General features: G+C 27.1%; 1 protein-coding gene across 1 annotated transcript in view; it reads left to right on the top strand.

Moving 5' to 3' along the window:
* LOC117174418 (cGMP-specific 3',5'-cyclic phosphodiesterase) overlaps positions 1–22,450 on the top strand; it is an 82,814-nt gene that overhangs the window by 23,874 nt on the left and 36,490 nt on the right. Inside the window, exon 2 of the mRNA XM_033363528.1 lies at positions 7,860–8,120. Within this exon, the coding sequence (XP_033219419.1) occupies positions 8,064–8,120 (57 nt within the window). The 5' untranslated portion in view covers positions 7,860–8,063. The remainder of the gene's footprint in view (positions 1–7,859; positions 8,121–22,450) is intronic.

Consider the following 22,450-nt stretch of genomic DNA (forward strand, 5'->3'; position numbering starts at 1 on the left):
TTGGTATTGGATATTGTTGACAGATGACAATACGCCAATTAGCACAAATGGTAAGTTCCGGCAGTGCCTACAAGTGTGCCTACTGGCCGCTAAATGGCAATATCGGTTTCATATGTATACACCTGGTAAGTGGAAATGCGTGGAAAGTGAAGAGCAGTGGGAGTGGACGAAGAAGAAGTTACGAGAAGGAGCGAAAGCGGAGATTGAAACAGTACGGAAAATAGGAGAAGGGATAGAAAATGAGGAGAGGTTAAGTAGGGAAAGTGAGGTAAGCAAAACCAGGGTAATTGAGAGCAAATGAGGGTGGGTACTAGATGTGAGTACAAATGTGGTGAAATTGAGAAGAATGGGTAGAAGATGAAGAAGTTTGTGAAAGGAAGGGAAGTGAAGGTCGAATGTTGTAAGGGGAAGCAGGAGAATGAAGGGGAATTAGGGGAAGGGCACGTAAAGGAGAGGGATATTTGAACGACTGATTTACATTTTCATCTCAGAAGGATTAGAATTTTGTTCTTTAAATATTAATGGTCAGAGAAAATGAAAAATTAGCGAGGGGAAAGAACTTTGAAAACGATCTTTTGTGGTCATCTTGATTTTAACGTAAAATTTAAATTTAAATAATAAATGAAAAACAAATATAAAGAATACTTAAAAGAGAAGGGAAATTTAATAATTCATGATTAAAGTAATTTCCATTTCCTTTTACATTTCTGACACAAACATAATAGTACTGTAACATGAAAACATCAATTCTCCTGAACTACGTGAGCACAGTAAGTGGAAACTCAAACAAAGCTCTGGAAACTCATTTCCGAATATCAATTCAAATTGGTTCGTTCTAGATGCGCATTTAATTTCAACATCATAATAACATGCCACCAAACTAAACTTTATTTCCTTCGAGGCTTTGAATAAAGCATATTAAGGAATAATTTAGTTATCCGTGTAATAATTACTCTTACGCAAATGATATTTTACTATCATATAAGGATAAATTAATAAGGAAAATTGCACGAAGAGAAAAGTATTTTGCCTTGTAGTTATTATAGTCGTAATAAAACTCGTTTTTTATATGTTCATACTGCAAAATATAGCGAGGTTTTATAGCATATTACGTAGTTAACTTTACACGTAATACCAGATACTCGAAACAAAAATATTGGCAAAAAAAACTGTTATCTTGCAGATACAGAAAAGTTTGTTTGAATCCAACAAAATTAAGTTTGATTCAAGGAAATCTTCGATTGACGTGAACAAATTTGTTCGTTGATTCTACTGAATCATGCAACTACCAAAATATTTGGTTGAGAAAAACAACAAATTTGTTTAAGTCAACAAAATGTTTTCTTTTCTATATAATAACCATAACAAATTTTTTTGACTCAATATGATAGTCGTGTATAAGTCGCACAATCGTACGTAATACTTTCTTAATCTTATCATTGATTGTATTATTATTAATTACAATTTCCTAATTTTCATTTACGCTGTAATTTTCTTGCATTCGATCAACATCAAAATTGACTTTTTGTTCAACTTTCCAGAAGTAGCATTTTGTAAACTTTACAACTAATCAAATAAGGCCTTATATCTTTGTTCAAACTATGTAGAAATAATTCTCAATGTGTTAGAATAATTGAATAAAAATGATTTACCACGCTGTAAGCAAATTAATAAACAAAAGTTTTGTTCGTGATTAAAAATATTTGGCTCACTGAAAGCCTGAATTTTTGTATAAAATGAAATATAAATTAATGTTTTATTGCTTTTAATAGAAGGTAGATGCCATTCGGAAATTTTCTAAACAATTTTTATATAAAAATTCACAGTTTGGATGCTTTTTGACGAAGACACTCAATTTTTTTACAAAATTTAATAAGAATATTATTGCAAGGACTCGTTGCAATGTATTTCCGACGACTTTTTGCTATGATAATTTTTTTATTATAAAAGTCATTAAAATTTTTAATAATTATTTTCAATCTGGTAATGATCATAACAAAGAATGATCAGATAGTAATTATTAGTCGACCCCGTAAACGAAACTAAGCATATACGTTCTAGAATAGCGCAAACTTGAATCTGTTTTTGACAAGTTTTTAAATCATTAAACATTATATAAATTTTATAAATAATCGTAGGAAAGCATTATCAAAGATACCTTCTGAGTGTATTTTGTAGAAAAAATTGCACCTATTCGCTCAAAAATAACCAAAATTTAAATTTTGTAAATAATTGATAATTATTATAGAAAATCAAAGTAGCAATTGATCTTACTGTAGCATTAATTCTTTTCACAATGTATACTAATGTTTTGGATGTAAATGAGCTTAAAATTGCTATTCCCGAAAATGAACTTCTCTTCATCCATTTGTTTATAAAGTATTACTTTTTTTCAATTACTCTCACCTGTTCGAAATTATGTTAACGTAAATTGAGTAATCGAATAAAACCTTGTTTATTCAATCTGAAATTCTAGAAAAAATGGGTTTTCTGAAAAGTGAAAAAATGTCCATTTTGTTATTAAACAAAACATAAACTAATTTTTATATCTAAAGAGACAAATGTGTGTTCAGATACAAAACACAAAAGAAAAATATTATAGGCAGATTTTTTTTTGAAATTATCAGAATTCAAATTTGAAGGTGCTCAAAATCCTCTGTTTTTTAGTTTATTTTTTTGCTCAAACAAGCTTGCTATTGATAATAATTATTGCATATATATGCTTGAGGGACATATGATCCTTTAAAAAGTATGTAAAGCCATTATAATATTTAGAAATAAAAAAAAAATTAAAAGCCATTCAAATTCCTAGAGATTCATTGCAATTCTATGAAATCTTTTAAAATCTTACGAAATTCACTACGAAAAATTTTTCAACGAAATTTTAAAGATATTTGTTGAAATCTTTCCAAATCGGAAAGAAATCGGAAGTCCTGTAGAATTTCGTTAAATATTTTTATATTTGACGAAATCCTCTAAAATCAATAGATATACATTGAAATATTTTTAAATCCATTAAAATCCTTGGAAATCCCACGAAATCATTAAACCCCTTTTTAAATAATTTTAAACCCCTTAAAATCCTATAAAATATATTGGAAAATTTTTAGACATTATTGCAATCTCTTTAAATGAAAATAATTCTGTACTTATTGAAATTTTTTTAATCTCTTTAAAATGTAGTGCAACCTTCAATATACATGGAAATTTTCCTGAATTTCCTGAAATCCTTTAAAAAATGTGTGGAAAGCAGTTACAATATTTAGAACTAACAAAATTTACATTTTAAAAGCCGTTAATATTCCTAGAGATTCATTCAAATTTTATGAAATCTTTTAAAACTTAACGAAATTCTCTCAGATTCATGGATATACTTTGGAATCTTTTCAAATTACTTTAAATCCTATGAAGTCTTAAAAATCTGTTGTCATCACGTGAAATCTTTTGAAATCTCATCAATTACCTTTAAGTCTTCAGAATCCTTTACAAATCCATTGAAGTATTTCAAATTCGTTAAAATCTTTCCGAATCCTTCGAAATTCTTTAAAATATTTGTATACCCACAAATATCTCTGAAGATCCATTAAAATTTCTTGAATTCCCTTAAAATCGTTTCAAGCATTCGGAAATCTTTTGGAATTTTGTTTAATCTTTTAATATCTAAAGAAATACAATATTTATAAATCCAAAAAAACAATGTAAAAACCATTTATATTCCTGGATATTCATTGAAATTCTATTGAATCTTTTAAAACCTTGAGAAATTATTTAAAATTCTTGGATATGCTTGGGAATCTTTTAAAATCACGTCAAATCCTTTGAAATCTTTGGAATCCTTTTAAATCAAATAAACTGCCTGTAAATTTTCAAAATCCTTTTAAATTTCATTAAAGTTCTTCAAATTCGTTTAAGTATTTCCAAATCAAAATCCTTAAAAATATTTTTAAATTCACAAAAATCTCTGAAAGCCTATTTAAAATTCCTGGACACCCCTTAAAATCGTTTATAATATTCGGAAACCCCCTAACATCCTTCCGAATTTTTGAAAATACTTCGGTATCTCTTGAAATCTTTCAATTCTCTAATTAATTGATGGTAATCTTTGAAATCCATGGAAAGCTTTCCGAATCTCTTAAAATCTCTTAACTTTTTAAAAAGCATTAAAACCCTTTGAAATCACCTTCACACTTTTAAAATCTTACAAAATCCTCTTAAATCTGTGAATATACTTTAAAATCTTTTTAAACCTCTTAAAATTCTATACAGTTCCTTTTTAAATCATCAATCACCCTTTAAATCCCTTTAAATGTCTTTAAATCCTTTTAAATTTTCAAAATCCCATTAAAATCCCATGAAATCCTTCAAAATTCTTTACATAACTTCGCTATCTCTTGAAATCCTTGAAACTTCTAATTAATTCATTGGAATTTTCAAGTCCATGAAAACCTTTCCGAATATCTTAAAATCCCTTCATCTTTTATAAGGCATTAAAATCCTTTCAAATTACGTTCAACCTTTTAAAATCTCACGAAATCCTCTAAGATCTGTAAATAATAAATATACATTGAAATCTGTTTAAAACTTTAAAAATTGTGTAAAATAACTTTAAGAAATTGAAACTCTCACTCAAATTTAACTGAAAATATTTTCAACCTCTTAAGCTCCTTTAAAATCATTTGAAATCTATGAAATCTCCCGTAATCCTTTGGAATCGATTGAAATACTCCAAATCTTTTTTAATCATATTCACAGTAAAAAAAATTGAGAAATTGTTGATATTTTAAGTAAAAAAATTTTTATCTCACTCAAGAAGGAGGCCAAGTGGTCTAAAATTTTTAAAAGCATCCTTGTGTGATTAAAAGACGTTTCCTAATGCAAAAAATTAGTATAATGTTATTAATTTCTTTTTCAATTAAAAATAATAAATTAAAACCAATTTCAGATTTATTGTATTTATTTTGATTCTATGATAATTTAATGATTTGTCTCAGGAATATTTTTATCGTCTACCTCGTAAATTTTGTATGAGAAATGTAAATTTTATTTTCAAATAGAGCTTTCAAATGAATTATTTGCTAAGTGAAAAGCACGGAGATGAATTGCAAAGAAAATAAAATCCATCTTTCTATTTATGCAAGAATTGAAAAGAAACAATTCTGTAATGTTATTTGTTCACCCTTCTGTCATTATATTTTATTCAATGTTGACCTACTGTTTGTTCTTTTTTTTTTTTGCTTTTTTATAAAAAAAAATCAATTTTCTTGTAAAAACAACTGAAAAAAAATTTCCAATAAAAGAATTTGGAATTATGTATTAAATAGTTTATTAATTTTTAAAAGTATTCAAACGTTTTGATATGCAAAGGTCACATTTTTTTAAAACTTTAAAGTTATTACATAAATATTTTAGATAAAAAAATAAGTGAAAATGAGAATAAATAAACTGATTCAAAGTAATTTAGATTAAAAAACCATTGAAATTTAAAATATTTTTATTTTTTAGTTTAGTATTTAGAAATTTTAAAAATACAATGCAGCGCTACGGAATTAGTGAGGAAATGTCTGTTCTACAAAAATAATTAAATTTTAATTGAGTAGATTTTCAACTTTACCCGAGAATTTCAACTCGTAACATAAAAAGCCAGAGTAATTTAGAGCTAAATTCTCGCCATTGAAGTGGAGAAAACGGTGACATTTTCCCCTGTGAAACAAAAATTGTTAAATGAATTACAGTTTAAAACCGTTTATCGTTTACAGAAATAAGAAACACTTTTTATTTCTCTCACATTGAAAAATTATGTAGTCTACTAAATTAAATACTGAACTTTCGAGATATTTTTCGATTTTAAGAAATTCATTTATAATTTTCATGCATTTAAAACTTTGATTTGCAGGAAAAGCGTCCCTATAATAATAAAAAAAAATTTTATTTGTGTTCAATAAATGTTAAATTAGACCAAAAAGAATGCATGTTTAAAAAAATTATTTTTTAACTAAATATATAAAATTTCAATTAAAATTAGGAACCTTAAAAAAATTTGTTTAATAAAGTAGTGTAACTTTAAATCAAACAGTTGAATTTCAGAATGAAAAAGATATCTTTGTAGCCAAATATGAAATAGTTAAATTTTCAAACAAAATAAGAAGGACTTTTTAATTAAAATTGTGAGCCTTCAACCAACAAAATAAATTTTTAAGAAAATGGTTAAATTTTCAACTAAAGTTTTAACAACAAATTGTTTTTTTAATGTATAGAAAATTGTTGAGTATTTATCAAAATAATTAAATTTTCAGAGAAATAATAACATTTTTAATAAAAAAGATGAATTCTCAACTAAAAATATATTAATAGATTATTCAATCAAAAATATAGTTCAACAATAATAGAAAAAATGGATTTTCTTTTTAGGCTAAAATAATAAACATTTGAAAGTTGGAAATTTTACAATTTGGTAAAAATATTTTTGTCACTTGACCAGCAAGTGTTTCTTAGCTGACAATTCATCTATTTGGATAGAAATGTGATCTTTTTTGGTTAAAAATACAACTATTTGGTTGAAAATATAACTAATAGTATTTGGGTCAGAAATTTTAATTCTAAACATTTATTTCTAAAAAGGAAAACTTAAATTGTGAATCATTTTTTCATACTGAAGTAAAAAAGAACGGGTTTTTCAACGTTTTTATCAAATGTTTATATAAATTTAAGATAAGTAAACTTTGTTCTTAAGATACTAAGGAAAATGAAAATTAATTTTTTGTTGGAAAATTATTTTAAAGAAGATAGTTAAAAAGCCTCTTCTTGATTTCAAATCAAAAGTTTTTTTAAACATTTTTTTATCAACTATTATATTTTTCTTTAAGATCTCACCTTTTTAGATAAAAATTTTTCCACTTTGTAAAAGTTAAATTGATCTCTTTGATTGGAGGTGGAAACATTTTGTTAAAATTTTTTTTTCATAAAATTCATTTTTTTGGTGGAGATGCAACTATTATTATGATTTTTTAATGAATTCGACTGTCTTTGATTTAAAATTAAAATGTTTTATAATTTAAATGTCAACTATTACATATTTTGTTGAGAATTGATCTTTTTGTTTGAAAATAGTTTAAAGTTGAACTACTTTAATCAAAAGTTTTATTTGGTTCAAGATTGATTATTTTAGTTACGAATTATTCTTTTAGTTTTCAGTTTTAGTTCAACTTTTAGTTTTTGTTTAAAAATGAACTTTTTGTTGAAAACTCATATTTTTATGTTATGAATTAAAAAGCGTTGTGGGAAATCCATCTCTTTTGAAAAATATTTCTTTTTTAGTTGAAAATGAAACTGTTTAAAAATGAATCCTGCTTATTTCACTATTTTGTTGCAAATTGTCTTTTTTGGATGATATCAAATCTTTTTAGTTAAAAATAAAAAACCGTTTTTGATCAAAATGTCAACTATTACATCTTTCGGTCAAAATTACTCTTCTTTGTTAAATAATTTAACTATTGGTTTGAAGATTACCTTTTTTGTTGAAATTTTTTTTATATATTTAAAATTTTCTATAAGCTTTTTGAATTTTCTCAAAAATCTTAGGAAAATTGTATTGATATAATTACGAAAACCTATCTGTAAAAACTGTTATATGAATGTACAACCGATTGTTGATGTTAGTACCCTAAACAACAATTCCCTGAAGGCTATTTAAAGCCAGGAAACAATATACAAAAAGCTCTTTTCCGCATTTGGAACAGACGCGAAAGAACTTTTGTTTCATATTCAAGGTAACTCGACTCTCTTGTGTAGAATTGCATCAATTACAGGAAATCGATAAGGTTGCTGAAAAATAATATAAACGATAAAAATTTGTCCACCAGGAATGAATTAAAGGCGTGAATCCAGTCGATGAGGGAAGGAAGAAGGGAACAGAGGCGATAGCCAACAATGCAAGAAGTCAAGCCTGCATATGCGGTCTTCTGAGGCTCCTTTGTACTCTTTTTGGACGGTCGATCAAAGATACAAAGAAGCCATCGCATTGGCTGCTTTTTTTTCGATGGCGAGGTTTGCAAAGCTGAGATGATATGGAAGCTGAGGATGATGTGGACGAGGAGTTGTCGGGAGCGGCGGCTCGTGAAGAGGTGAGCTACTTTTTTTTTAGAGCAGTCGTTAATCCGACCTAGAGACTCAAAAAATGTAACCCGAGACTTCATCCAACAATGAGCAAGCAGCTTCAAAATTAGTTAAAGGGTTGCGGCACAGAACGAGAGAAGCAACATTTTTACCAAAAATTGTGTTTTTTACCTAAGAAAATTCTTTAAAAATACATGAAACACTAACAGATTCTAAATATTAAGAATCATTTTATTGGCAATTTTAAATACGACCTATGCCCATATTAAGAAGTACATTGGGGCCAAAGTTGGTGCCAGTCAGGTTGCCCAAATACCAAAAACTAAATTTTGTTCGGACTGATTCGGTTAGTAAGTTCGAATTGAATCAGATTGAGTAAGATTAAGTTTTAACCGTTTTCGATAGAAGTAAATTGAGATCTTTGTTCGGTTTGGCTTAGATAGATTCGAACTGGTTTGGATACAGATTTCGGCATCACTCGGATTGTTTCTGAATTAATTTATATTCGAAACTTTCACCAGGGTACTTCCAAATAGCCCGTTAAATCTTTTTCTTCACCTTTTATAAGTGAAGACTCTTATCTTTTTCTATTCCTTAGTATATCAATCTGTTAAGAATTTCAATCTTTCTCTATCTCTTTCTCTATAGTTATCAACCCAGGACCTTTACCTTTTTCTACATTTTATTATATCTATTTAATATAAGAAGCTAAAGAAAATATATTCCATTCTACCTCTTGTTCAATCGAAATTCACGTCTATTTTTATTAATACCGTCTTTTCTATTTCATCGTATCCCTTACCTATAGCCGTCAATATTTTTCTATCTCTCTCTGCCAATCTAAATTCTCATCTATCTCTTTTAATCGTCTCTTGACTATATGTCCGTATCCTACGCTTAGAAACGTCTTTATTTTTCTATCTCTTTGTCAATATAAATTTACGTTTATATTTTTTAATATCTTCTTATATATCTCATCGCATCCTTCTTCTATCCACGCCAATACTCTTATATTTTTTGGTCTAAACAGACTCTTGTCTATCTTTCTCAATATGCTCTTCCAGATCATCTATGAACGTCTATTTTTTCATATCTATTTTTTAATATAAATTCACGTCTCTCTTTTTACATCCCCTATTCTCTATCTCATCCTATCTCTTATATATCCACGTAAATCTTTTCCTATCTTTCTGTCAATCTTAATTTATGTTAATCTTTTTAATCTTCGATTCTCTATCCCACCTTTTTACTATTTCTGACCCTATGACTATCGGCATCTATCTCTTTCTATCTCTCTGCCAATCTGTATTCACATTTGTCTATTCCAATATTATCTTCTCTATCACAGCCTATCCTTTCTTTGTACTCTCGATTAATATAAATTTCCTTCTATCTTTTTCAATCTCCTCTTCTCTATCTCATCGGATCATACATCCATCAAAGCGTATTCTTTTATTAATATTTTTCAATCTTAATTCACGTCTATATTTTTCAATACCCTGTTCTCTGTCTTATATTCTCCCTTATCTATTCACCTCAATATTTATATATCTCTCTTTCAAACTAAATTCTCGGTCTATCTTTATTAATGTCCTCTTCTATATCTCATCGTATCCTATATCTATTAACATATATCTTTCTCTATCTCTTTATCTCAATTGCCGCCTACCTTTTTCAGTCTCCTCTTTTCAATCTCATCTGTACTGCATCTATCAATGACCATCTTTTTCTATCTTTTCTTTACATTATTTAATCTCCTTTTCTTTATCTCATGCTATCCTATGCCAATCAATTGCTATCCTTTCTATCTATTTGCCAATCTAAAATGACGTGCATCTCTCTGAATATCCACTTCCCTAACTCATATTATAATACATCACATTACCTATCCACGTTAATACTTTTCAATACCTCGGTTAATCTAAATTGCCTTCTACCTTTTTCAATCTTCTCTTCTCTATTTCATCGTATCACACATCTATTAACGTCCATCTTGTTCTGTCTATTTTTCAATATAATTTCAGGTCTATCTTTTTCAATACCTGCTTCTCTATCTCATCCTATCCTTTATCTAGCCACGTCAATCTATTTCAATAACCTCATCCCGAACTTACTGTATCATACATCTATTAACATTTATTCTTTTCTGTCTACTTTTCAATCTAACTTCACATATATCTTTTTTAATCCCCTCTTTTCTAACTCATCCAATAATTTATCTATCCACGTCAATATTTTTTTGTCTCTCTGTCAATCCCAATTTTCGTCTATCTTTTTTAACCTCTTCATCTCTATCTCATCGTATCCTACATATACTATCGTCTATGTTTTTCTATCTCTTTATCTAAATCTCCGTCTATCTTTTTTATTCTTTCCTTTTCTGTTATCCTATACTACATTTATCAACGACCATCTTTTTCTATCTCTTTGTCAATCTAAAATCACTTTTCCCTTTTTTAATTCTCTCTTCTCAATGCCACCCTGTCCTTAACCTTTCTACGTCAACCTTAAGGTTTTGCCGTTAGGTGGCTAGCGGTCAAAGTAACTAAGATATAAAATTAGTCTTCGGGCCTGCAAGCAGAGGTCTGGCAAATAATATTTCCAAGTTCAACACAGTTTTCGACTAAAGTATGAAAATACATTTTAAGTGTGTGGGTATACATAAGATCAACGTCAATTTTTTTAAAAATAAATTCCCTACTTTTCGAGTAGATATCCAAATTTTAAAGTGATAGAAAATGATAAGAGTACTCAATCTCGGAAGATACAGGAAGAAATAGAAAATTATTCAGATTGGAGATAGCAAAAAAACAGCGTTTTAATCACGCAAAGTGGCATATTAAGAAAGATAGAATAGGTTTATCTTTTCCTAGCCCCCAATTTCTATCATTTTCCATCTTCCTACTCCCAGCAGTGTAGAGAAGAGAGGATTGAAAAAGATAGGCGTAGATTTAGATTTACACAAAGATAGAAAAATATAGTCGTTGGTAGATGTACTATAAGATGGGATAGAGAAGAGGAGATTGGAAAAGATAGAAGGGAATTTAGATTAACAGAGATATAATAAGATTGTCATGAATATATAAAGGGTAGGATGAGGTGGAAAATAGGGCAATGAAAAAGATAGTCGTTGATGGATGTAGTATAGGATGGGATAGAAAAGACGAGATTGGAAAGGACAGACGGGAATTTAGATTAATAGAGATATAAAAAGATTTACATGAATGTATAAAGGATAGTATGAGGTAGAAAATAGGGTCTTGAAAAAAATAGATGTGAATTAAGATATAAAAATACATATAAAAAGATAGAAGTTAATAGGTGTATGATAGGATGAGATAGAGAAGAGGTTATTGAAAAAGAAATATGTAGATTGAGATTAACAAAGAAATAGACAAATATTGACCTGGATCTATAAAGGATAGGACGAGATAGAAAAGTGCATATTGAAAAAAATAGACGGGAAATTAGATTGCCTAAGTGATAGAAAAAGACGGACGTTGATAGAACTAAAATAGGATGAGATTAAGAAGAAATAATTTTAAAATATGGACTGGGAAATAGACTGACAAAGGGACAGAAAAATGTTGACATGCAGAGGTAAAAATATGAACTATGTCAAAATTAAAAAGGTTGAAGATAAACAGTGTTTAGAAAGTATAAATATGTCAAAGGCTGTAGAATTTGAGTAATTTATCTGTACTAAATATGATGAATGAAAAACATAAATTTCTTTGAATTTATATCATTTTTTAAATTTGTAATAAGAAATTATAGTATCAAATTAAAGTCGCAAATAGATGAAGCCCGCCAAGGCTAGGTGAAATATAAAATTGATTGTTTCTTAATAAAAGAGTTAAAATACATTAAACATTATAAAATACTTTGATAAATTTTTTCGATATTTATTATTTCCATAATTCATCAATTAACAATTTTACTGTATTCATAAAAAAAGACTTAATGATTCTACGTTTGTGAGTATTTATTCCTGAGCAGAAATTTGTATGCTTTTGAATTTAAACTCAAAGTAATGATCAAACTGCCAAAAGTGTTGTGACCAACCTTAGTTTTGATTTCTAATTTCACAATATTTCACAATATTTGTCTATATATGGTAATGATACTTTTTATGTAAGTTTGCTTAAAAGTTTCAATCGATTTATTTTTTTTAGAAGAATTATTGTATATTTAATTGATTCCCTCTTAAATAATATTATTTATTATTTTTTTTTAATAAGCTTTTTTAAGTCGATCTAAGTTTTATTTTCTAAATTCAATATCGCTTAATTTTGTACATCTATCTATTAGAAGTTTTATGAAGTAGGGGAAACATCCCTACAGTTGATAATAGAGTCTACAGTGTATAATTATTAATTAAGATCACAAATAAAAGAAAAATAATTAATTTGAATTGTAATTTATAAACACTTTTAGTGTCTTAACTAATAATTCATTTCAATTATTTATTTTACATATAATAATAATTCTAACTACTGATTACCCATTGTAGCGAGGTTGCCCCTAATTTTACTCATCTGTTTTGGTCAAAACTTTCACTATTTTGTTGAGCCATTGTCTTTTTGGACAGAAAATTCGATCTTTTGGATCGAAAATTCATCTTTTTTTTGTTAAAAATTCGACAGTCTTCTAAAAGAATTAATTATTTGGTTGAAAATGAAACTGTTTTTTGTTGATACATACTTTTGTTTGAAAATGCGATCATGTAGTTAAAATGTCAATGCAAAGTTAGAATAAAACTTTCAAAATTACATTTTCAGTTAAAATTTTATTTTAAAACGAAAAAAGAAATTTTAACAAAATAGTTAAATTTTTCGAGCGAAAAGATGAACCTATAACCAAATTAAAAAAATAACAAAGAAGTTTAACTTTTACCCACATAGTTTTTTTTTTAATTCCTTGCTATTCATTTTTATTAATTTTCATTTAAATCACAAAAATACTTCTTTTATTTGTCTGCACAGACTGATGAACGAAAATTTAATAAAAAATTTAAATAAAGGTTTGGGTAGATAAAATTTAAAATCTTTAAGCTCTTGTATGAGAGCCGTCGAAGTTTCCAGTACCATGTAAATCCTCGAAAAGTCCTCGAATATTTTTGCAGGCTTATTTTCATAAGAATAGGTAGCATATCTAGCGAAATTTGCTTTTTAAATTTCCGTATTTTCCAAATCGATATTAACGATTTTACCAATTTCCTCGTATGATGTATGTGTTGAATTTTAAATCTAATGAGAATAATTTCTGACTAAATAGTTCAATTTTTTATTTAAGAAAAAAATAACGTTTACGCGAAAACATATGCATTATTTTCAAGTAATCAGTTAAATTTTCTGTAAAAAAATTCAAACATTTTTGAAAGCCGTTCATTTTTAAATCCAAAAAGTTGAATTTCAAACAAAAAATATTTCATTACTAATCAAGAAACAAGAATTTTCTACCTAATCCCTGACTTACAACGAAAAGATTTATTTACCATACAAACATTAATTTTCAACTTATAGTTGAATTTTCAACAGAATAGATGAATTTTTAAGGCAAATGTAGAATGTTTCATGAAACTGTTGACTTCCAAGCATGAAAAAATTAAATTTTAATACAAAAGGTAACTTTTAATCAATAAAAATGAATTTCCAACCTAAAAGATAAATTTTCAGTGAAAAAAAGGTATTTTGTAACCTTTTAAAAAAGTTTATTTTTTTGACAAATTAACTTTGTAAGATCATTTTAGATTATTTTCGCTTAAAAATGCAAACTTGTATAATTTTGAACGTTTCAATTTGGTTTAAAATTAAATTGCACCCGTATGTTGAAACTCACGCTTCGCGTTCGATAATATGTTTATCTCGTGCTTTGCGGTCAATCTTTGTTCTTCCTACACATTTTTCCCCAGACCTTTGAAAATTAAAGTTTAAACATCGATAACGGTAATTTGGTGATTGTGAATTCTCTTTGGTTAAAGCTCCTTCGGCTTTAACGAACACATTCTCATCAGGCATCTATTGCTTTGCACTCGAATTTCTCCAAAGTGCATTGATACGAGTATGTAAACAAATATGTGTTCATTGCCTTATTTTTATAATTAAAAAAGAGAATTAATAACAATTATTAAAAAATTTGTCATTCTATTTTGACTGAACAGCTTTTGTGGTTAAATTTTTTTCGTGATTTGTGACGATTGTCCAAAAATTAAATTTTTTTATTTTTAATGTTATTTTTAAAAATTAAAACAAAAACTACGCTCTTTTGTTTCTCTTTTTCGGCAGAACAAATTTTTTAAATATTTTTTTCTTGGCTGGTATCGTCTGCCTGAAGATTTGATTTTTTTTTATTAATGTTATTTTTTACGATTAAAATTAAAGCTACAAGTTTCATCCAAAAATTATTATTATTAAAAAATGGTATCTCTTTTATGGCTGAACAAATTTCATTTATAAATTTTTTAAATCTTTTGTCGTTTTTCCACAAACTTTTCATTTTTATTTTTTCACGATTGAAACCAAAACCGTGCGCCGTATCAAAAAGAGATTATTAAAAAAATTGCAGATGCGTTTTAGGTGCATATTTTTTGATTATACTGTTTTTTCGTAGCTTGGATCGTTTTTCCAAGAATTGAATTTTTTTGTTTAAAGTTTTTATTTTGTTTTTTGTGATTCAAACCAAAACTATGCACCCAATCAAAAAATAATCAATAACAATTATGGAGTTCGTCTTGGTTAAACAACTTTTTTCTAATTTTTGTTCGTAGATTGTGCCATTTATCCAAAAAATTAATTTTTTTTAATTAGTCTTCACGAATGAAACAAAAAATTTGAATTTACTGAAAAATATGATTGGTTCTAATTTGAAATTGTGCAATTATTCCGAACGTGAAGCAGCTACAGTGAGTTGCAATCATTTGTAATCACGCTTCAAATTATTAATCATGGAGTTCATAGAATCTTCTGAAAATTGCTCTAGCTATTTATAATAAGAATCTGTTTTTCTAAAGGATAGTTTCGATTTTCAACAAAAAAGGGAAAATTTAAATTTTCAGAAAAAAAATTACTTTTAACGAAAATAAAAAAATAATTTCGAACAAAATAGTCACATTATATAGCAAAAAGACAAAGAAAATGAAGATTTTTCAATCAAAAAAGAAAATAAATGTTCATAGAAATTCTTAAACTTTGAAACCAAAAGAGGAATTTTCTTTAAAACATTTGAATTGACAACCCAAAAATATACATTTCTGATAAAAAAATCTCATTTTTATCACAAAAGACGAATCGTCAAATAAATAAGATAAACTTTTAACCAAAGATGGAAAAATTTAATTTGAAACGAATTAGCTCGTGTTTTGCTCAAGTAGTTGAAATTTCAATTTAAAAAAATTGATTCTCATCACAAAATGGATAAATTACATTTTTAATCAAAAAATTTAATCTAAAACAAAACGAATGTTCAACAAAATGATTTAATTTCTAATCAGTCAGACGAAACTCAACCAAAAAATTTAATTTTAAACAAATTAGCTCAACTTTTACTCATTTATTTGAATTTTCAATCAATAACAATCAATTCTGAACTAGATAGTTGAAATTCCAGCCAAAGTCATGAGTTTTCAACGAACATAAGACAAGGAATCTCCAACAGGAATAGTTAAATTTTTATTAAAAGAAATAATTTATCTATAAAGAAAATGAACTAAGGATGACTTTTCAACAAAAAATTGTTTTTAACGAAGTACTTATTCTTAAATTAGTTTAAATTTCATAGAAAATTTAGTTAAAAGGATAGTATATTTTTGTAAATCTGATCATGGGGATCATTGATGTTTCGTCCAGCAAAAGTTCATTCGCTGAATATACTAAAGGGAATGCCAAAGAAAAGGAAAAAATATTTTCACGGAAAAAATTAAAAGATTCGGATTCATTCCTTTTAGCTTTCAAAAGAAACTCATTTCCGTTACTTTATTCTACTCGGATCTCATTTGGCTCGATCCGCCTTTTGCCTCTTAGATCATCTGTAGTTACTTTCTGTTTTCAGTGTCTTCGTTATTAAGAACGTTATATTTACAATTTTTTTCGCATTAAATTTTTACGGTAAAAAGATCGTTTCTGCTAATGATATTTAATGAAGAAAAAGGATTCTTAATATTTTAAGGTAGCTTGCAAATTTTAATTAAAAAACATTCTTTTTTTAGAAGCTTTTTATTCCGAATCGATAAGCAAGAAAGTTTCATAAGAATCTTATTTATTTATTAATGGGCCTCATAGACCGGTTCTCATATCCCGTATAGTTCCCTATATTTAGGAAATTTAGGAAAAAGTTAGAGATTTTGAAGAGTTCGGACCGGCAATCTGAAAGATCCGGGATCGAATCCTAGCAGAGCTTGCGAGGAATTTGTTCACAAGTTAGAAATAAAAATCTAAATTTTAAAAATATTGATTGTACATTAGCAAGCAAAAAACGATGGCCAAAAAATTATTTAATACATTTTATCTGCTAAAAACCTTAACGTCAAAAAATATTTCGATAAAATCTTGCTGAAATCAGAGAATTTCTATAAGAGACTCTATTAACGACAATACATTTTTAAATTTTAATTGAAAACTGTGGTACAAAAGTGTTAATTTTTGCTTTTCTTTTTCAGGAAAGAATTGTTATATTTTTCAAATTTCAATGCAAACATTTTATAGTGATTGTCCAAATTTGGGTGTTGGATTCTTGGTTTTATTTTCAGGAATTGTGCACATTAGTCTTTAAATATTAAGGGTTAGGAAAAATCAAAAATTGTTCAGAAAACAATAAGGGAATTTTGAAAATGTAGTTTTGCGGACACCATGCTATAATATTTTTTTTAGTAATTCATTTGATTGGAAAATCGTTTATTTTTTTTTTTTTTTTTGTTGAAAAGCTCATGATTTTAAATTGAAAATTCAACTACTTGTGAAAAAGTTAAGCTGCTTTGTTAAAAATTAAATTTTTGGGGGTAAAAGTTCATCTCTCTTCTGATTAAATTGTAACTTTTTGATTGAAAATTACCTCATTTGGTTGAAAATGGATTTTTTTTTGCTCGAAAATTCAACTGTTTAGCAAGAAATTCTTCTTTTTCCTCAAAAATTCAATATTTTTTATGCACTTTTTTCTCTTACTCTATTTAAAAATCTTTATTTATTGCAAATTCATCCTTTTAGGTGAGAATTGGACTATTTTTTTGAAAATTATTTTGTTGTCGTTGAGAATTAAGTTTTTTACTGAAAATTTAACTTTTTAAAGTATAAGTTGAGCTATTTTGTTTGAATATAAATTTTTTGGTTGACAGTTCATCTCTTATGTTGAAAATGTAACTATTTTTTAATATTTGTTTAAAAGTAGATGTTTTAAATATAAATGTAACTTTTCCATTTTTTGTTTAAAATTGATCTTTTTCAGTTCATAAATTACCTTTTTTTGGAGAAAAAGTAATCTTCTAGGTCACAGATTTCCTCTTTTTTGGTTAAAAATTAGTTTTTTTCATTAAAATTTTGTATTTTTAGGTGGGAAATTAAACTGTTTGATAGAAAATGTCTCTTTTGGTTTGAAAGTTCAAAACATTTTTTCTTCCTTGATTGAAAAATCCTTATTCGTTAAAAAATCTACTTTTTGGTTGAGAATTCGTCTATTTTTCAGAAAATTCTTTTTTTGTCAATAAAAATTAATTTTTTTACTGAAAATGTAAATTTTATATTTTTGGATAAAAATGTATCTTTATTAATTGAAAATTCATTTAATTAGGTAAAAGTTGAGCTACTTCTTTAGTAATTGAGTTTTTTAGGTGTAAGTTCACCTCTCTAGTTGAAAATTTGACCATTTCGTAAACAATTCGTCTTTTTGTCTTAGAAATTGATCCCTTTGGATAAAATATTAATTATTTTGTTGATTTTTTTAAAACTGGAAATGTAACTTTGACATTCTCTGTTGAAAATTTGTCCTTTTATTTAAAAATTCGTTTTCTACTATACAAAACTTCTGTGTTTTGAAGTCTTCTTTTTTCAGTTAAATATTTTTGGTTGAAAATTAACTTTTTTGTAGAAAATATAACTGCTAATATAAAACTCGCCTTTTGGTTCAAAATTTTAACAATTTCGATCAACCTTTCTTTTGTTTATTAATATTAATACTAAATTCTTATATTTCATAGTATCTAATATCTAAAATAATAGAAAAGATAGGTAAGTAAAAAGAAAAATCAATTATTATTAAAATGTTTCAACTTTCAACCAAGCATATTAATTTTCTACCAAATAACACGAATTTTCAAAAAAATACATGCATTTCCATCTGATAAATATGAACTTTTAACTAAAGGTAGGATCGTTAAGTTTTTAATGCAAAATTAATTATCAGCTAAAAAATGAATTTTTTCAAGAAAATAGTCATATTACAGACTAAAGATGTGAATCTCTAACCAACAACGTTAAATTTTGAGTTAAATATTTCAATTTTCAGTCATAAAAATTTATTTTTAAATTAACTTTTAACTAAAGCAGTTGGATTTTGAACTGAAAAAGATCAATTCTTTGAAGAAAATATGAATTTACAACAAAAAGTATAATAGTTATTTCTACCAGAAGTTATTTTAATTTCCAATAAAAATCTGTCAATAAAAATCTGTAAAAAAACCATTTAAATACAGAATTTTCAACCAAATTGGTTAGATTTTTGACCAAATAGAAGAATTTTTAACAAAATAGACTAAATGTCCATCAAAAATAAAAATTTCAACGAGAAATGTAATTAAACAATTGTTATCTGAATAAAAATAATATAAAAAAAAAAACAATTTTCAACCCAAGAAATAAAATTAAGAGCAAAAAGATTAAGTATTTTACCACTAAAAAATATTTTTAACAAATGACATAACTTTTTAAACAAATATTTTAATTTTTAATTCAATTTTCAATCATAAATGTAAATTTTCTACAAAAAATAAGATAAATTTTCCATCAAAAAGGTTGATTATTCACCACGAAGATTAACATTCTACCACAAAAGACAAAGTTTCAACAAAATAAAAAAATGTTCAAACAAATAGTTGAATCTTCTACTGAAGAAGGTTAATGTTCAAACTTGCATGATATAGTTACATTTTTACTTAAAAAATTAATTTAAAATTTTGAAAAAAAACTAATTTTCAAGCCAAAGAGATAACTTTAGAACCAAAAGGATTCATTTTCAACCGAAAAAGATGAGTTTTGAACAAAATACATGAATTTTCAACCAAAAAGATGAATCAATCACCAATATAATAATATTTTTTGACTGAAATGATGAATCATTAACAACAACAAAAATGAACGTTTAACAAAGTAGTTTTTTCAACCAAGTAGTTGAATTTTAAATCAAAAAAGGTTTTCCAATCGCTATTCACAAATAGTGAAAATCTTCAAAAATTATTCAAGTAGTTATAGTAGCAAAAAATCGTGGAATCAAAAAGAAATTTATAGGATGATTCGAGCAAGAACTATTTTAATACCCTGTAAATTCATGATTTTATCGATCTCTCCAGTAGCTTAGTGGTAAGGGCATCCAATCGGGGATCGGTAGAACTGTGGTTCGATTCCCAACGGAGCGAAGGAAAAAAACCTTTGCTCACAGACAAAATTCAATATAAAAATTTTAGAAAAACAATAAGTTCTGAATTTTAGGGATATCTTAGATCGATAGTATGGATTGCTATTTTCACGTAATGTGATTAGTATCGTTATCTGGTCAGACATTACCATCCCCGATAATAACACAGTTTTTTTCTTAATCTTATGACTGATATTACAAAAAAACCTTGCCGTTTCGCATATCTGTAAAAAAAAATACTTCTTTCGATCTCTCAAGTTGCTTAGTGGTAAGAGCACCTGACCAGCAATCGGTAGACCTGTGGTTTGATTCCCAGCAGAGCGAAGGATAAAGATCTTTTTTCACAAATAAAATGATATAATATAATATTCTAATTAAATTCAATTAATAGAATTTAATTCTACCTTGATTAGTACTTAATCCAATAATACCTTGAAAATATATTTTTATGTTTTCTAAAAGTTAAAAAATATTAAACATGTGGTGTCATTACACACGTAGAAAGTCACATTTACCAAAAATACATAATAATATTCTAATTTTAAATAATTGTAAGTAAGTGAAAAGGGGGTGTCATTTATATTGAATTTATACTGCAATTCCCATATAATAATAGTTTCGGGGCTTGTCTCGCACTGGCCTTATTACTAAATCCGCACTCTCGAAACGTAAACAGTCAGGGCTGTCTGAACAGTTTCCAAATTTGATGCATAATTTTGCGCAATATGCTCGAACGAGTACTCGCACACTGCCCCCTTTCCGAGGTATTCCGATACGAAAGTCGCAACCGTCTTTTGTTCTGTCCCCTGAGAAACTGCGTGGGCCAGCAGTTCTATGAATTGCAAAATTGGACCGGCTTCTATGGGGCCTGGAGTTTACTGAAATTTTCTCGCTGTAATAAGGGAACTTTTACAATCATATACAGCGTTCTCAATTTATATAAGATTTTCTGTAAAATCCATAACAAAATATTGGAAAACAAACCGAGTTTTTTCTAAAGAAAGGGCAGTCAGTGCGCTCTAGCGCGTGCAACGTTCTAGTTTTTCAAGAAAAAAGATACCCTTAAAACCTATAAAAAAAAAACCTATAATCATGAAAAAATTACATTTCGTTCTCTATTTTTTATCTTACAGGGGATCAAAATACGTGTTAGGAATATTACTGAAAATATCAAGAGTTGAAATTTGTTCTCTATTACAGAAAACTTTTCCCCAATGTTTTGAAGAACTTTAATGTTAGATTTAAGCTGGCACACTTAAGAGTTGCAACTATCGATTTCGATGGCTTATGCTAGATTTTCAAATCGAGGACAAAATTCTAAAGCTTTTTATGCCTATCTCGAGTTTATTTTATGCTTGCAGCCTGACCTCGTTTTTCAAGAAATAAAAACTTTAAAGAAACAATATAAATATATTTTTTCACTTGATAAATAAGTTCTTTGTTACTTTAAAACTATTAATTTTGAAGAATAGAAACTGATTCTATAAAATTTAAAAAGTCATAAATTCGGAATTTTAAATTTTCAGGCATGAAAATTTAGCAATCGAGATTTTCAAAGTTTCAAAATTGTGGTTCGCGATTTTAAGCGGATACGATTAAATAATTCAAAAATTTTAGAAATTTCACTTTCAAAATCAAATTTATTTTAAATTGCATTTTAGAATTTTTTTCACAAAAACGCAGATTCGATAAAATTCTAACAAAAAAAGTTTTAAATTCGTGCTTTTATAAAGTAAAATGAGAAAACATGATTTTTAACAAATATATTCTTATGGCAAACAAATTTCAAAAATTAAAAAGAATGCGTTTTGTGAAAATTAAAAAGGATGCGTTTTTGTGAAAATTGTTTCTTTATATTTTTAAATACTCATAAAACACTTCGAGGAACACTTTTATTCAAATGGTATTATTACCTATAAATAGAATTTGTCTTTGATAAAACTGCTTCGTATCCATATAAGAATTATTTTCATTTGGAGTTTTCTTATTTTTATTTCCCTTAATCATCTTAATTGATAAAAATATTTGGAAAGTAATATACGTTATATATACGTTGTGTGTGTGTGTGTGTGTGTGTGTGTGTGTGTGTGTGTGTGTGTGTGTGTGTGTGTGTGTGTGTGTGTGTGTGTGTGTGTGTGTGTGTGTGTGTGTGTGTGTGTGTGTGTGTGTGTGTGTGTGTGTGTTATAGTATATTTCGTTATATTTGGTAGCATACAGCAATTAAAGGTATCATAAAGAAATTATGTAAACACTTTAGAAATTTTGGTTCTTCATAGTGAAAAAAAATGTTTTCTACATTTAAAACTTTTTAAATTACTGTATGAGTGACTAAAGAAGAACACTGTTCTTTTCATTTAAATAGCTTGAGTTTAATACCTTAATTAATATATATTCTAATAATAAATTTGTCATAGTCAATAATTATAAAATCTTTGCGTGCAGTTTTATTGTTCAATTATAAGAAAAAACCAGCCTCAAGCTGTTTTGATTTAAAAGCTGACTCTTTTCTACACGGAACATCTAATTTTTTGAATTTGTTTATCTTAATTGTTTATAAACATTTACGCTGTTATATTATGCCAAATATTATCGATGGTACATTGTTTTGAGTAATATATGTCGCAATCCAGGCAATCAAAGGAAATTAAACTCTAAAAACGTAAAATTAAAATATTTTGTCACATAAATTGTTTATAACAATGGTTATTATTAACTTTTA

The sequence above is a fragment of the Belonocnema kinseyi genome, chromosome 6 (assembly GCF_010883055.1).
Source record: "Belonocnema kinseyi isolate 2016_QV_RU_SX_M_011 chromosome 6, B_treatae_v1, whole genome shotgun sequence".
NCBI lineage: Eukaryota > Metazoa > Arthropoda > Insecta > Hymenoptera > Cynipidae > Belonocnema > Belonocnema kinseyi.